The following is a 17,914-nucleotide window of genomic DNA, read 5'->3' as shown; positions in this document are numbered from 1 at the left end:
CTGAAATAAACAAGAATTAAGTTCCTATGGCAACTCATCAATGGTATAACAAAATGTTATTGAGGACCTACTGTTCTTAGCAATGGTACAGGAATTGGTAAAGATTAATTAGAAAATTATACAAAATATGTTTAAATAGAAAAACTGTAAAACAAGAACTTTTTTGCAAAACCCCCAACTACTACACACAAGTATTTAATACATATAACTCAAAGACTGTATTAAGAAAACTTTCTAAAAATATGCTGTTTATATTCAAATATTTAATATATCTCATATTAGAGCTATAATTTTTAATGTAGAAAAAAGCTTTTCTCTGTAGTATCATAATATCAATTATTTTATTCACTTTTGAAATATAATTTTAAGAAATATTTAAATTACTTTCTGTACAGAATACCTATTATAAATTTTAATAGATGTCAATATGAAAATTCTGTGAAATGTATCTGTTACCTAAACTTTTTAGAATTCATTACACATGTGGGAAAAGACTTAAGAATCATTTTCTGAAAAGTTTTCTGTTATTTTTGTCTTAAATGCCCTAATTATTTGATATGCTCTAAAATGCTTAATATCATGCTAAATTCCATAGTATGCTATAACTAATAAAACATTGCCAATTGATGGTTACTGTTATCCATACTGGTTTCTCTGTTTCCTCAATGCTTATTTTTGTTTTCCCAAGAAAAACACTTTTTTAGGGAGGGAGGTTATAACATTGGCCATAATCTACCCGCAGGTATTATTTGACCAGGTACGCATTGTAATTAATCCTGATTCATACCCTGGGATTCTGCAACCAAAGATAATAATATTATCAACCTCTACTTATCAGTATTTCTAGCTACTGTATTTCACAGAGATGGGCTTTTTGTTTTTATCTGAAATGCCTGGTCATATTCTTGAAATCCTTTTTTCTTCCAAAATAAAACATGTAGGCAGAGAGAGAGAGAGAGAGAAAGAGAGAGAGAACGCTCCATTATAATTTAATACTGTTAAGGCATTTAGTGTAAGACTGAAGGTTATCACCTTTTATTTATGCCCATTATATACACAGAAAAATGAGGTTCCAATGTGTTATTTCTTAGAAGTACATGTTATGTTATTTTCTATTCTCCTGATATATACAACTAATTCATTCTGTATTTCTTAATCCGTAGGCCATCAACATCATCTGAGACATGGTGTATCGGTAACAATTTTTTTTTAGAAGAGAACAATGTAAGCATTTTCAATTACACAACAATTTTTATTATTTCCTTGTTATAAATGTTAATTCGTTAAGGTGTCTTAATATATTTGATGTAATAGTAGATTACATATCTATACTTTTAACATTTACATGTTAACCTGAATAGAAAAACTTAAACTCTGTGTTTCAGGAATTCTATGTTCTGATGCTTTGGACAATAGAACATAAACAAATTAACATTTTCTGTAATAAAAAGGGATTGATAATGTTTTTTTATTTATAAAATATCACTCTAAATTTAAGCATATAGAAAAGAATTTATGTTTAAAGGAAAAAAACAGATTAAATGTTTGCAGAAACAATACAGTAAGCTAAGCAAATTATGTACCCACTGAATTATATGTAAAATGTAACTAAGATAGATAGATGGAAAGATAGATAGATAGATTTATAAACATAAGACTTAGGAACTAAGGAGTTCTTTTGGCTAAAACCCAATATTGGCCTTATTTCAGTTTAATTGGAAGAGGATCTCAAATTCATCTTCTCCATGAGATATCAGGAACCTGGATTTATCTTTGTACCAAAGGTTAATAAGAAATGTGTCTGCAAAAGTCAAACAGCATTAAATACTAAAAACTGATTATTATTCTACAGGAGTTGTTCTGTCATTCATAATCTCTCCATGCTCCAACCTTCCACAGCTAATCTTTAATGGATGACATGCAAGAAAGAAAAATAACTAACATATAAAGCAGAGACTCTAGTGTGAGGGAAAAAAAAGAATAATAATACTTTTAAGGAAACAAATATTTTAAGTATTGCAAAAATAACAAACTATTTAAATACTCTTCTGTGTAAAATTTAATCATCTGTATACTGTCAATGTAATAGAGAAATAAAAATTAAGTAATTTTTAAAAGTTATAACCACATCACTGACCTAAGAGTAAATTAATGAATGCAAATCAGGCTACACAATACTCTCTCACTATCAAACTCAATTTATGTAAAACAAATTTTGAAGTGTTTGTGGTTTAATCATTTTATTTAGATGAGAAGGGATGCTTAGGACAGAGTCAATGTTTCTGCTATGCTTCTCCAAAGTATCCCCTAGTATTTGAAGATCATATATGCTAAAAATTTTCAAATACTATTATCCACATATATAATATAATGAGTTAAAACACAGTAAAAGTCCTAAACAGCTACTATGGGATATATTTTTTCCAATACTAACAAATAGGGAATGAACTGTTCATTTTAGCTCTGTTAAGTAAAGACGACCTACTTACTATATATTTTTCTCTTACTTTCTTTTTTTGTAGAGATTAAAAACAATTTCCATAGTTTCAAACTTTCTAAATATTATTAAATCTGAAAATTAAGGAAAACTAAAAACTGCAGAGAATAAAATAAAAAATACATTAAAACTATTTTTCAACAGAAATGCATATGAATTCATTCTGAAACAAAACATACATAAACAGCTGTGGGATGGTTATTTACATTGGGTACACATGCCCCTCTCAGACCAGGAAGTCTGGAAAAACAAGATGGTGACATCATCGTCTTATAATCATACTTACCACTCATTGAGTGACTTCAATGGGTTAAGTATTTCATAAACATTACCTCACTTAAACATCACGGCAACCTATAAAGTAGGGTTTAATCAAAGTTCAATGAGGGTCACACAAGGAAAGTGGTAAAAATCATAAAACAAAAAGGCCTGAATCTGAAGTGTGAACATTTAACCACCACCTACTGCAATGGTATATGAGTAAGAAGTGATTGCTCAGAAAAAGGAATGTTTGAAATTACAAATCTATCCATCTGCTGATGTACATTCAGTGCCTAACAGTCTTAGTACATAATAGCCCATCAATAAATATTTCTAGTTTGAAATTTTAAAAAGTTAGTACAGTTCCTATGCTTGCCTAATAAAAACAGTATCGATGATGGTGATGTCAATAAAAGAGGGGAAGGTAAAAGGGTCAATCAGTTGAGATTTTAGCACGATAAAGGATACAACTCAGTTTCAAACTCTCATGAGATCACATTAGAATGATACAATTCCTATCATGCAAATACCATCAGGGAAGCAAAGGAAATGGGAATCATGCTATTAAAAGAATCTATATAATGTTTTATTATAGGTACACCTTAGATTAAAGCCCAAATCCTTTGTAATGTTTTATTATAGGTACACCTTAGATTAAAGCCCATTTCTTTTATTTCAGATTCACATGTAAGTAAAATGCTCTAGTACTAATAAATATACGTATCTCAACAGCAATTTCTGCATCATCTAATCCTTTCGTTTCTGATTTTTTTCTTCTTCTTTTTAATAAAGAGTGAACTATGAATTTTAATTAAAAGCTAAACAAAAGTCTCTTCAAGATTTCTGAATTATCAAAGGTTTAAGAATGTCATAAAGAAAAAAATAATCTAACATCAATTATTAACTACAACTTACTGAATACCATACTAGCTATGTATTAGGTACTTGTATGTATTTTCTCTAGCCATTAAAATAATCTGGTAAATTAGTTAATATTCACATTTTACATGGGAGAAAGTAAACCTACAGAGGATACTAAGTAACTTGTCCAAAGTCAATCCATATTAAGTGAAAGCTGTGATTTGAACTTGGAACAATCTGATTCCAAGGTTTTTGGCGTTTCCATTACTTCATTCTGCCTCACACAGAACTGAGCACCTTTTGTTTTAAGTAGTTTTGAATACTCTCATACCATATTCTTATAGTATATAATCAACTGAGAAGAAAAGATGATTAATACATACATAAGTTACATAATACACATAAAGACACAGAAAAAATAAGGAGCAAATCTGAAACACTAAAAACATAGCATGGGTAAGACAACAAGATTTGATCACAGCCATCATATGAATTTCATAAAATTTTGCTTTATTTGGTCTTTTATGTGTCAAACTTATCACAGGAATTATTTTAAGATTAGAAACCAAGTATCTTTTTAAAAAATTCACATCTTTTAAAAGTAGCATTTACTTTTTCTAAAACAAAATCTCATCCATGCTCACTGAAAAAACCTGAAAAAGCATACAAATATTAATTGAAAACATTAAAACATCCATTAATACTACCAAAATTTGCTTGTTTTATAAAATCTATTTATATACAAGATATAGATTATATATACACACACTTTAAAAATTGTCATACATCCATTAATACTACCAAAATTTGCCTGTTTTATAAAATACATATATTTATATATATAAAATATATTTTATACATACACACACACACACACACTTAAAAAATTGTGTCATACAACCCTCACAAGTGTGGCAAAGATGGTTGCATGTCAACCACCAAGGTGAAAGGTCACCAGTTCATTTCTGGTCAGGGCACATACTTGGACTGTAGGGATTCAGACCCCAGTCAAGGCAACCGAATGATGTTTCTCTCATATCAATGTTTCTCTCCCTATCTTTCTCCCTCTCTTCCTCTCTCTCTCTAAAATAAATAAATAAGATCTTTTTAAAAAATCGTAGCACAGTCTTCCCCTACTTCTTTCACTTAATATGGTCATAAAGATTTTCTCATATCAAGTATTCTACAGAAATTATTTTAATTATTACATGTCTCAAAGCACAAATGTCCGTTAATTTATTTAACCAAGGAATTAAATTTATTTCCTTCTTGTTTTGATTTTAATTCTCTTGCTGTCATAACTAGGACTCATATAAGAAAATCCTTACATATAAGTCTTTATATTTTATATATCAAAAGGAAATGGCTCCTATTTCCTTGACTACATAAATTTTATTAATATTTGACCTGGAAAATCTATAAACATGTATTTGTATTCTATTTGCAATTTATTTTTTAAAAATATATTTTATTGATTATGCTATTACAGTTGTTCCAATATTTTCCCCTTTGCCCCCTTCCACTTGGTACCCCCAATCCCTCCAGCAATCCCCCTCCCTCCTTAGTTCATATCCATGGGTCGTGCATATAAGTTCTTTGGCTACTCCACTTCCTACAGTGTTCTTAACATCCCCCTGTATATTTGTATCTACCAAATTGTCCTCTTAATCCCTGTACCTTTACCCCCATTCTCCCTCTTCCCTCTCCCAACTGATAACCCTCCAAGTGATCTCCATATTTATGATTCTGTTTCTCTTCTGCTTGTCTGCTTAGTTTGATTTTTAGATTCAACTGTTGATAGTTGTGAATTTTATTGCCATTTTAATGTTCATAGTTTTGACCTTCTTTTTCTTATATAATTCCCTTTAACATTTCATATAATGGCTTCATGATGATGAACTCCTTTAGTTTTACCTTGTCTGGGAAGCACTTTATCTGCCCTTCAATTCTAAATGATAGCTTTGTCACATAGAGTAATCTAGGCTGTAGGTCCTTGGTTTTCATCACTTTGAATACTTCTTGCCAATCCCTTCTAGCCTGATAAGTTTCTTTTGAGAAATCAGCTGACAGTCTCATGGGAACTCCTCTGCAGGTACTTTTTCTTACTACTTTTATGATTCTCCTTTTATCTTTAGCCCTTGGCATTTTAATTACCGTATGTCTTGATGTGGGCCTCTTTGTGCCTATCTTGTTTGGGACCTTCTGTGCTTACTGGACTTGTATGTCTATTTCCTTCAACAAATTAGGGACGTTTTCTTTCATTATTTTTCAAGTAAGTTTTCAACTTCTTGCTCTTCCTTTTCTTCTTCTGGCATCCCTATGATTCAGATGTTGGTACGTTTGAAGATGCCTCAGAGGCTCCTTAGCCTATCCTCATTTGTTTTGAATTCTTTTTTTCTTGCTGTTCTGTTTTCTTGCTTATGTTCCAAACTGTTGATTTGATTCTCAGCTTCATCCCATCCACTGTTTGTTCTCTGTAGATTTTTCTTTATTTCTCTTAATTTAACCTTCATTTCTGAGTCTTTTCTATGCTCTTACAGTACCCAATCAGTTCCTTGAGCACCCTGATGACCAGTGTTTTGAACTCTGCATCTGATAGGTTGCTTATCGCCATTTTTTTAAGTTCCTTTTCTGGAGTTTTGTTTTGTTCTTTCATTTGGGCCATGTTTCTTTGTCTCCTTATTTTAGCAGCCTCCCTATGTTTGTTTCCGTATGTTAGGTAGAGCTGCTTTGACTCCCTGTCTTAGTAGTGTGACCTATTGTAGAAAAGCACACCTGTAAGTTGTGTGGAGGGGAGCCTTAGGTGATCGCCAGGCTGCGGCTACCTGTATCACTGCTCCATGGCTCTGTGTTGGGGAGGGCTTGAGAGGGGTCAATGCTGCTGCTGGCCTCTGGAGTTTTGTCCAGGAGAAAGTTGTCTCCTGACACTGGGCCTAGTGCCAATCACCTCAATTTCTCCCCATATGCCACTGATGCCCTTTCAGTTGTTGCCCTGATGTTGAATCCCAGAGGGATTGAGTCTGCTAAGTTTTAAGTCTGTTGTGGGCCCTTTGAAAGGAGTTTCTTGAGAATCCCACAGTTTCTCCTGCCACCCCAACCCCCCGAGGTTTTTATAGCGAGAAGTCTTGGGGACCTATCTTCTTGGTGATGGAACCCTGGGCTGGGGCGTGTGGTCTGGGCTTGGGATCCCTAACTCCTGAGGTATCCCTCCTGATTTTTATGCACACACATGGATGTGGCACTGCCTGTTCTGTATCTTTATGTCTCTCCACACCTCTATGCCTCTCCACCTCTCCACGTCTCTCCTCATTTCCTCCATTCCAACCCATCGGGATGAATGTGGCTTCTCTAAATCCTTGATTGTTAGACTTCCATTTAGCTCAATTTTATGACAGTTCTGGGTAATATTTGTAGTTTAATGTAATTTTTGCTTTAGTTTTGCAAGGAGGTTAGGCATGTTTACCTATGCCTCCATCTTGACCAGAAGTCCTCTATTTGTAATTTACAATGTGTAGTTCAGGATGTTTTCGCATGTATTTTTGTAATGTGAAATATCTTGAATTTTTAAATACTTATTTTCTGCATAAGTATATTATAATACTGAAATATGTGTGCATGTTTGTAATATATTTTACCAAATACACTTTTTATTTCATATATAAAAATGAGCAGTGACAGAAACAAACATTCATGCTTATGTGGATTATTGTTCTTTCACATGACATTAAATAAAACATGTAACCATAGCCTTACAGTGTTTCTATTTAGGTGCTCACATAATTGTTTTTGTTATGGTGTTTTGCTTTTAGACCTCACTTATTACTTGCCAGGTAGAAGATAAGCTATTTAAAACTGTATTTATAATGAAAAAATATGAAAAAGTTCATGAGTCAACTAAGTGTCAGTTAAATTTCTCGTAGTTTCAAACCAATGAATTTCTTAAGCAATTCAGATATTTTATTTTCATATATTTCAATAATAATTCTCTCCAATGTCACAGTGAAATATTTAAAATTTTTTCAATAAAATAGGACTGAACTATTAAAAATTAAGGATATATTCTGAAAATTTATACTTTAAAAACTAAGTGGTTGGCCATCTATTTTAACTAGATTGCTTTGTTCTGAAAACTATGTAACACTGTTATTTTCATCAATTTAAGAGGCTATGAAAACTTACTAAACGTGTTTCTAACATTCAACATGTACTAAAAAAATTTATACTTAATGATGTATGTTTGAATAAATAAAAATCATAAAGCAATCAAGTTCTTTCTATTTTATGCATGCATGATTCATAATTTAGTCAAAAGAAACCCTTAAATATATACCAAGATGTAATATTTGAAGTATATTATTAGTTACATTGTGCAAAAGTTTAAAGAATAAGTAATATTGCTTAATGAGTTTTCGCCTCCAAGAGATAAATGAGCTATGCAGACATATTAATTCATGATTTTCAGTAAGTCACAATGGCCTAAATCTTACTAAATTACTTCTGTAAGAAACATGCAAAGTTAAATTATGATGCAAACACTGTCAAACAAATGTACTTCTTGTAATAGCAACCATATATATATTTGATTATAAAAAGCCAAGAAACTTTCAAATTGTTCGAAATTTATATATGAATTATTCATTTTTATTATACTGTTAATTTTCCTTAAAATATACTACTCTAATATTTCCCCACTTAAAAAATCATGGAGGCTTAATATTAACAGAAAAGCAACCATCTGGTATTTAGCTGGAATATTTATTTATGGTCATTTTGGCTGTATTTTCATAGCAATGTTAGTCCTACTTTATACAGTAATATTTTGAAGACAGGCTATATCTGCTAATGTCTCTGACCTAAAAGAGCATAATTTTTTTATATATGGAACCAAGGTTAAGTGGATCATATGATATAACTTCAAACCACTCACGAAATATAATTATTCCTTAAAATCATTGTAATTGATATAAAAATGTTAAAATAAGGAAGTAATCCTCTGAATGTTAACTGCTATTATTCTATAAAATTTCTTTTTCCTTAACACACTAGAACAGTGTGAGGAAGAGAGTCACAGTAACATATATATGTGTACATATATGAGAGGTCATAACTATTGAGAATCATGTAATGATATCTGTAATATATCATGGACTAATTTAAAAATTTTCTCCTTGCAAACATCTGTAAGTAAAGATAGACTCCAAAACATATTTAAGGCTGTCATTTATAACCTTAAACTTTGGCAACCTTTCACTTAATCTTCTCAGAGAAAACATGATCTCTATTAAATCACCCATATTATCAGATACAAAATTATTAATTGCACAGAACAGACTTTTAAATCAAATGTAGGTTTCCACTGGCAATGAATAAATGACTATCATCATACAAAGGAGAAGTATTTCCTCTCTGCAAGCTAAAACAGTAAGTGGTATTTGAACTGCTGGTTGAAAGGTAGAGGCACACTGGTAATCATTATTTCCCCTTGTTTGTTCAGGCCGTTCCAACAAAACAAACAACCTTTTTGTGATTGGATTGACATCGTGTTAACAATGCATTTAATGCCCAAATCAGTATGAATACAGGTAAAGCTCTCACTAATACCAGAGCCAGGATGTTAAAGCCACCTATTTTCTAAGCAGCCAAAAAAAAAAAAAAAAAAAAAAAAAAAAGACAGGGCTTCTCCTCCTTTGGCAAATAGCTAGTATGCTAAATATTTATCAAGCCACATAATATAATAACCTTATGCACATTTCTTAAGGCCATATGTTAGAACTCATCTACCATACCTGCTGTCTTTTCAGCAATTTGAGCTTCTGTTGCTTTCTCTTGGAGTTCTACTTTAAGCTTTAATTTTCTATGTTCTTTATCTTCTTTAGACAGTTTTTCTTGAAGCTTAAACACATTAAAAAAAAAAAAAGCAGTTTCTTATCTGACAAATTTCTTGCACAACTACATAATTCCAGGGACTAAAACCCCCCACAATATGTAAGGTTTTAAGACATTTTATAAAGTAATAATTACTTGTAATGACATACAAATTGTAAAAATATTTTGATATACACTTTATATATGTGTGTGTATGTGTAGGCAAATGAAATTAAAGAAGGAACAACATAATTATTAAAAGTAACAATGGCAAAAAGTTATCTGATCCGTTCCATTGCCTTAAAACCAATGACTTGGGAGGGACTATTCTAAAAAAATAATGGACAGCAGAGCTTTACAGCTTCTCTTAGTATTTCTAATATTTTGAAACAAAATTAATTAAGATAATAATCTCAATATTTGAAACAAATCATCCTTTGAGAATGTTATCCTGTCATATTTCATTTAAATTGGCACTGGCAACTGACTCATAATTGGCACGTAATAAATAACTGCTAAATGAAAGTTCAGAAAATATTTCCAGCTCTCACAGAGAATCCCTCCAAATGCTTTTTTCTTTAATTCCTCCCTCAGCTTTTGTCATTTGTGTTGTTTTCCATCACATATGATCAACATTTCCTAATATCACATTTCAATTTGATTAGGTCAACAACTAGAATATAAAAATCAGACTAGAAAGTAGATGTTAAAAAAAAAAGAAGGCATACAAAAATGAATATTATTTCATAACATTATTTACTGCTCAAAGTAATGTAACTAGAAATAGAGTCAGAAAAGGTAAAATATGACATAACAAATTGGATTGGACAAAATGCAGCACTATAAGATAAGGTAAATGAAAATATCACCCAAGTTTAATTACATATATTATTTAGGTAAAATATAGCATAAAGATATGGATAAAGCCCTGGCTGGTGTGGCTTAGTGGACTGAGCATCAGCCTGCGAATCAAAGGGTCACTCGTTCGATTCCCAGTCAGGGCACATGCCTGGGTTGTGGGCTGGGCTCCCAGTGTGGGGGGCACTCGAGAGGCAACCACACATTGATGTTACAGAGGTAATGTTTAGAGAGGTTTCCTTCCCTTTCTCCCCCGCCCCCCTTACCCTCTCTAAAAATAAATAAATAAAATCTTTAAAAAAAAAGATATGGATAAAAAAAGATAAGTAGTTAAGGAAGTAATATGAAACCAGTGCATTCAGTTTGTCTTTCTCCAAAATATTGAAATAAAGTTTTACCACAGTAAAACCTGTGAATGAATCTTTTTTTTTAAATGTACCTACTTGATGTACTACAGATTTAGGAAAAAGGAAATGATATCACAGGCCAGAGAGGCAAGTAACCAAAGACACTGCTTTTTATAGCCAATTTCTCAACTCAATCGGACCCCTGATGGGATGATATGGCAACAATATAGAGCTACTGTTAAAGGACTGAAGTACACAAAACTGAATTACAATGGACAACAAAGCAAATTTAGAAGGTCAACAGCTAAAAGTATACTGTACAATTATCAGATTTTCTATAAGGTACCTTTTTATTGCTTGCTCTGAGAATGTCCAACTCTGTTTGAAGAAATGCTATAGTCTTCTCTTTATTTAAGTCTGAAGTAACTTGACATGGAATCATATATTCATAATGCAAATCATTATTTGTATGTTCTATAATGCTGTAACAAAGAAAACTATTAAGCAAGATAAACATTATTTCTACTATACAGGATCTATAAATTTTACACTTCAAATGGGGGGAGACAAATTTAATTTTAACAAATATAAAAAGTTACTTAATTTTAAATTTCTCTTGTGCACTAAGAAAATCTTATGGATAAAAAGAATAAATATATCAGTTTCTTAGAGGTGCTACTCTTATCAATTGAGAAAGGTAAATCTGTGGAAAGCATTTAGTGACATATACAGAGACACGTGGTTCAGTGTTTAGAGTATTCAGGTTTTAGGGGCTGTGAATATTAATTCAATTTGTACTTTTGGTCAGGACTAGACCCATTTCTCACTTCTCTGAAAGCGGAACAGTTTCAGTTTGGTTGACAGTATATTTTCATTATTAAATTTAAAACATTAAAACTAAAACCCTTTTCCTGTAACACTCAAGGGTAAACAAAAATTTTTTTTTGACATTTTGCATGCTATTTGAGAAGCGTATCAACTTATTCACAAGTACTATCAGGCAAGAGAAAGGAAAAGACATGGGCTATTTTTGAAGGCACTATATTATGTTATCAAGCACAGGTACATCTTAGAGCCTCTAAGAAGAGATTAAGCAGTGAGGGCTGGGACAGTCAGCGCAGCTGTACTCACCAGGTACATCTTCTCTTGCACTTGTACCAGACAGCTCATACTCTGGCTTCAGCCCAATCTCAACTATTTTTCCCATGTGGTTATAAAATGTTTATCACCTTTTCATTCATCCTTCCCCCTACTGCCTAAAAGTGTATTCCAATCTGTACTTCAGTAAGAACATAACTCATTGCTACGCAGTAGGAACATATTAATATACTTACTGAATAATTTTTAAGTAATTAGAAATGGCTTTCCATATGTAAAATTGTTAAAATATATTCTATAAAATAAAATTTTGTCTGAGATGAAAATATAATTATATTAGTCACTGAAATTTTTCTAATTTAGTAGTACTTTCATAATACACGATTAAGGATCAAAGTACCTTAATGCCAAAGGTAAAAGTCACATATGCCATAAAGAAGGCAAATGAAAGTGTACAAGGCCCTTCTAAAAGCATTCAAATTCATTTAAATGAAAAATAATGCTAACCAAAACCACATCTTTGCATTCATTTTGTTCTGGAGCTACCAGAACAAAAAAACCCCATTAATATATATATATTAAAAAAAACCCATTAACATAAATCCAATGGACTTTATTTCCAGATCCATAATGAAAGCTCACAGGAAATAATATTTAAAGCATAAAACCTCATGGACTTTATTCAAACTCATCTTGTGCTTTTTCACTTTGCAATCCAGACCAGTGATTTTCAACTGGTGCACCACAAGAATTTTTAAAACATGCAGTACCTGGCTACTTAGTCAGGGGCACTGACATCTTTCTCTTAGACTGTCAAATAAAGAAATGACAACAGCAACACAACAGCCGTCTGATGTGAATGAATCAAAATTATACCCATTTTTTTTGTCAGATTGGCAAAAAGTGTATTTTTGGCGTGTCGCAGAATTTTAATAATTAGTTTGTGTGTGCCATGAGATGAAAAGGTTGAAAATCACTGATCTAGACACACTGTATCAATGTAACTGAAAATAGTAAAAAACTCTGGTAGATTCCCCAAATTCTAATATGTTAATGATGTGTCAAACTTAGCTTACAGCAGTAAAGAAGGAAAGGATAAAAAAAGGGAGAAAGGCAAAAGGCGCCCTTCCAGTTCTTACACTCTAAATCTAAGACTGCTGGTACTCACGTGGATGTTTCTGTAGTGCAGTAAGATGTCTCATCACCTGGATTAGGAAAATTCCTTGATTTCTGCTCTGGCAGATCTGTGTCCTCATGTGCAGCTTCATTAACTAATTCACTGGACTTCTGATGCATGCTGCCCTTAGAACTCTCAGTCAGTTGCTCATCTGGCAGTGCACTTTTATCTCTCCCTGTAGTCTCTTGTTCAATATAACTATGGGCTATTTAAAACAAGACAAAACAAAAACACATGATAAATAAAATATAGCTACATACTGAATCATTCAAATGAATATTTTTGGTGGAAATACGTGCTCTCATAGCTTTAAACACGTTCTTACTAGTCTTATTCCTATTGTAATTACATAAGCTTGTACAGTGTGGTTCTGCCATTAATTATTTCCATTCCCACTGTGTCAGAGCATTTAGGACTGTGGTTTAAACCTTGGCTGCAGGATGAAATAATTTGAGGAGTTTCTAGAAATCCTACAGCCCAGATCACATCTTATATTAGTTAAAATATCTGGGAGTGGTCAGATGACTCCAGCATGCAAGCAGCTTAAAAAACATTGATTTAAAGGTATTACTTTCAGATTACTCCCCCCCTCCAAAAAAAATTGGAAACTAGGTTGCAATAAATTAATGATTATAGTAAAGTGATATTGTACATGGAACTCTGATACCAGACTGTCTGGATCAGAATTCCAGCTTTTCCAAGTGTGTAACTTTGAGCAAGTAACATAACCCATTTACACCTCAGTTCTTGTTTTTAAAATGGCAACATAACAACACTTACCACACTTGTTGTGAGGATTAACTGAGTTGATACATGCAAAATACTGATACTTGGCCTCATGTCTGGCACATTAATAATAAATGTTAGCTATTACTTTTGTAATCATCATTGTAATATTATAAAATGAATATAAGAATTATTTTTAACTCCTATTTTACCAGATATGTATTATACATTAGAGAATCTGTGTTTGCAATGTCTGGCTATCTCATAAAAATTATCTTAAGCTATAACTAGTAGATAATAGCTATTTCAAAAGAATAGCATATATCTGATTTTTTGGAAGAAAATGACACACAAACAAGGGCACAAAACAAACTTTTTCACCACTAAATCAGGTCAACAGGCACAAATCTTCACTGTAACTATTTCCAGCAGAAACTTTAAAAACTAGGACTGGAAAAAGCAGGTCAATCTCATCTGTTTATTGACGATGCTATCTCCAATCTGTCAAACTTAAAATCCTTTTGAGGCAGAGGGAGTAGTTTTTAAAATAAAAACAAAATGAGGCACTTACAAATAAGGTATCTCTCACAATGTATCCTTTCTCTAAGAAGAAATTTTTTGCTCGTACATATGCTGAAATTAGGTATAGCCAGTTATAAGCTTCAAGTCCTGGTCACTATCATATTGGTGGCTAAAGCTAGATCAGGAACCGTTTTTAGTAAATTACTCTTGATTTAACTTTATTTGAGGGAACAAACTGGGAGAATGTCCTATCATAATTACACATTGTAAAATGTCCATAAAATTTCAATATTATATTCTATTTTCATATAAAATTAAACAATTTTAGGTTTCTAGAAATTATGTTTTGCTTCTTGATATTTCAAAATGCTTACTTGGTTGACTTTAAATGTTCATCATACTACTTTCCTAGAATAGATTGGTATTGGTTGCATTCAACCCTCCAAATCTGAATGAGAATATTTTACAAATGGACTCTAAAGAATACCACTATATCATGAACAAACTATGCTTTCCAATACTCCCATAGAACTTCTAAGTAACTCAATAAAATTATAAGTAATTACTGAAAGGAATATCAAATAACAAAAATTGTCTCCAGAGACATATCAGAAAGTAACTATTAGAGCCTATACTGTTCTCTAGTTTTTGAGGTATAAACATTCATCAAAAAATAAAATAATGGGCCAGCTATAAATAGCCTCCCGTTGCTCAAGCCAACACCAGGCCAACTGCTGTGGAATCTTAAGGCTTGAATCTTTGACCTGTTTTTGAGACCAAAATTGTCGTTATCTACAAATTATCCCATATTTTTACTGTATTTCTGGGTCTTAAAAGTTAAGCATCTTTCTCCTTTTATTTTTTTATTCTTAACCTTACAGTGTTTAGTTTACCCAACTGCTGATATCTATACTTGCTATTTGCTTACTACACTTACAACTTTCTTTTACTTCATTTTACTTAATGTCAAATTTTGTGATTTGTTGATTTATTGATAAATCACTGCCTTTTCACCTCCAAACTCAGAGCAGAGGTGGGAGCTTCCCAATAAGATGACTCCTTGCTGATCCCTCCTGCACTGTAGTAATTATCACCCTAATGAACTCAACAAGTACCTACATACTTCTTGATTTCAATTCTAAGGGTTTAATATTTTTTAAGTACCCTGTACTGTGTGACTTGGTTCTGGTTAATTTTGGATGCTTCTAATCTTGCTCTGTATTTAGATTCCTAACTATAACTGATCACCAGACATTTGGAGCTTGCTCTGCAAATCAGACTATCCACACTCTTCTACCAAGACATTAATTTTACTTTAGAGTAAACAGGCTGATTTATAAAATTTTCTTTTGTCTGCCTTTTTTTTGACCAACTATTTTAGCAAATATTGCTTAAATTCTCTGAATGCTCTCTATATTCTTCTACTCCACTGTATAGCATTATTCTACACCAGAATCCAACCATTTTTATAGAAAGTTTGACCCTTCTACTTAACTTATTCATTAACTTAGTAATTCATGGAAAATGTACAGTGTGATATGTCCTGATATAAGAACTATAAAAACAGACACAGTAAGGAACAGACCCTTCCCCCGAAGGATTCTACAAACATTGAGCAAGGTAAACCAATCTAATGATTTGAATACAAGGTGATAAGGAAGGATTCCTCTGGGGCTATAGAGACCAAATACGAAGGCTACATATATGGATGCTCATCTGTAAACTCTAAGAAGATTTCACAGAGACATTGTTACAAAAGAAAAAAGAAAGAAAAAAAGAAAGAAAAGAACAAGTAGGAAAAGTAGGAGGTGCAAAGAATGAACTGCCAAAGGAACTGAGGTAAGAGAAGTAAAAAAAAAGTTGACAGACTGTAAGGATAAGAAAAGAACAGAAAGAATAGGCATAGAGGAAAAAGAATAGCTTTATGAAAAATATTTTATATTAAAGTGACAAGATGTTATAATTGGGAAGTGAAAATATCTAAAATGAGCACTATGTGAAAACAAAGTCCAAGATGTGGTTCATCTGGGAATGAATTGATAAATAGATTGATAATGAAGGTACGTGTAGAGAAGAAAATCAAGGATTCAGGGTAATTAAAGTGTCAACTTTGAAGACACTAACGTCATCAGAAAAATGGCAAGGATAGATGAGAAATGAGAGCCAAATGCAAAAGCTTCATGGACTGCATAAACGTGCTAAAGACGAGAGATGAGAGAGGTGAGAGGAAATGATTGTAGGTAATAGTCATTTCTTTTCTCCTTTTTTATTCTGAAATAATTTCAGCCTTACAAAAAGTTGCAAAAATAGTACAAAGAATTCCTACATACCTTTCACTCAGAGTCTCCCAATGTTAACATTTTACTACACTTGCTTCATTCCTCATTCTCTCAGTATCTACCTATTTACCTGCCTACCTACATAAAATTTTTCTGAAACATCTGAAAGTTGCAAGCATGATGCACTTTGACTTTTCAAGTCAGATTTTAAGATACTACTCTATTCCATCGCATCTTAACAAATTTTCTTTACCTATTCTAAGTCCATCTTAAATTCAATCTGAGTTAGTACCTTCTCCAACCAAGAGAAGAAAAAAGCACTTGGTGATTCTAATTCAGTCTTCAATTATTTTTCCTGAACCCTCCAACCCAGGAGAAAGGTAATTATCAAGTGATATTGCAATGAAGCTATTAAAAACTTTAGTTGAGCTGTTTGTACCACCCATCACTTAAAAAAGAATTACATAGAGAAATATAAACATATACAAAAAATGCAACAAAAAGTTATGGGTCTGTTTTGCACACTACTCAATTAGATAAATGTTTAAAAGAACACATTCACTTTTGATTAAAACTCTTATCCCTAGGCAGATGAAAGCTTAAAACTAAAACTATTCTATTGATTCCTGTCTCGCATGTTTTAAAATAGAAACTCTATAACCTTCTTTACTAATTTGCTTCTAATCAATGGCAGTGTTTGTTGTTTCATCATTAATATTATTACTATTTAAATTCATTTATCCACATATTTAGAAAATAAATTAGCAATCTCTTCCTCATAATTCATAAGTCTATGAGGTCTTTCTTTCCTTAAATAACAGGAAATTTTTTATGATGACTATCAGTTCCTGTATTTATTTGCTTTTCTATGGACACAATGCATTATTTGGACATAAGAATTTGACCACTTCAAACCAAATATATTCTCCAATTTTTGCTATTACTTTCAATGCTACCACTGCCACGTAAACTTATCCTGTGACCATTTGAAAATGATGTTACAGAAGATTACTACTAGGTATTCCTCAATGACGCCTACAGCTACTGCTAGAGACAGTTTATTCACTTGGGCAAAATGGGTGGATTTAGTGAAGATATTTTTTTGGAATCAATACTTAACACATGTGCTTCGGTGGACTGCTACACATACTTTGAAGATTGTGTATCTCTCTAGTGACTTTCATGCTGTTTCTAATGGATCATTTTCATGATCTAACAAATTCTCTCTTTACTTCTGGAGGTATCAGTATTGCAAACTATCTTATAGCCTTGTTATTAAATTCTCAATTTCTTGGTCTAGAAAATTAGCAGTACTATATTTTTTCATAGCAGTACTATATTTTTTCAGATTTTAAGAACAGAAGCTTTAGGATCTCCTTCGAGTTCAGGTCTCCAGACAATTATACATTAGTCAACATATAAT

At 32.1% G+C, this 17,914-nt stretch overlaps 1 protein-coding gene across 2 annotated transcripts in view; it reads right to left on the bottom strand.

The window, feature by feature from the left end:
* MIPOL1 (mirror-image polydactyly 1) overlaps window positions 1–17,914 on the bottom strand; it is a 291,999-nt gene that overhangs the window by 215,255 nt on the left and 58,830 nt on the right. For both annotated transcript variants that reach the window (XM_054589247.1, XM_054589175.1), the window contains exons 4-6: window positions 12,956–13,169; window positions 11,036–11,171; window positions 9,406–9,511 (exon numbers count right to left, since the gene is read on the bottom strand). In XM_054589247.1, coding sequence (XP_054445222.1) covers window positions 9,406–9,511; window positions 11,036–11,171; window positions 12,956–13,169 — 456 coding nt within the window. The remainder of the gene's footprint in view (window positions 1–9,405; window positions 9,512–11,035; window positions 11,172–12,955; window positions 13,170–17,914) is intronic.

This window comes from Pteronotus mesoamericanus, unplaced genomic scaffold (genome assembly GCF_021234165.1).
Source record: "Pteronotus mesoamericanus isolate MK-2021 breed Mesoamerican mustached bat unplaced genomic scaffold, CSHL_Meso_final contig_100, whole genome shotgun sequence".
NCBI lineage: Eukaryota > Metazoa > Chordata > Mammalia > Chiroptera > Mormoopidae > Pteronotus > Pteronotus mesoamericanus.
Note: the sequence above shows the minus strand (reverse complement) of the source record. Positions and strands in the feature narration are given on the sequence as shown.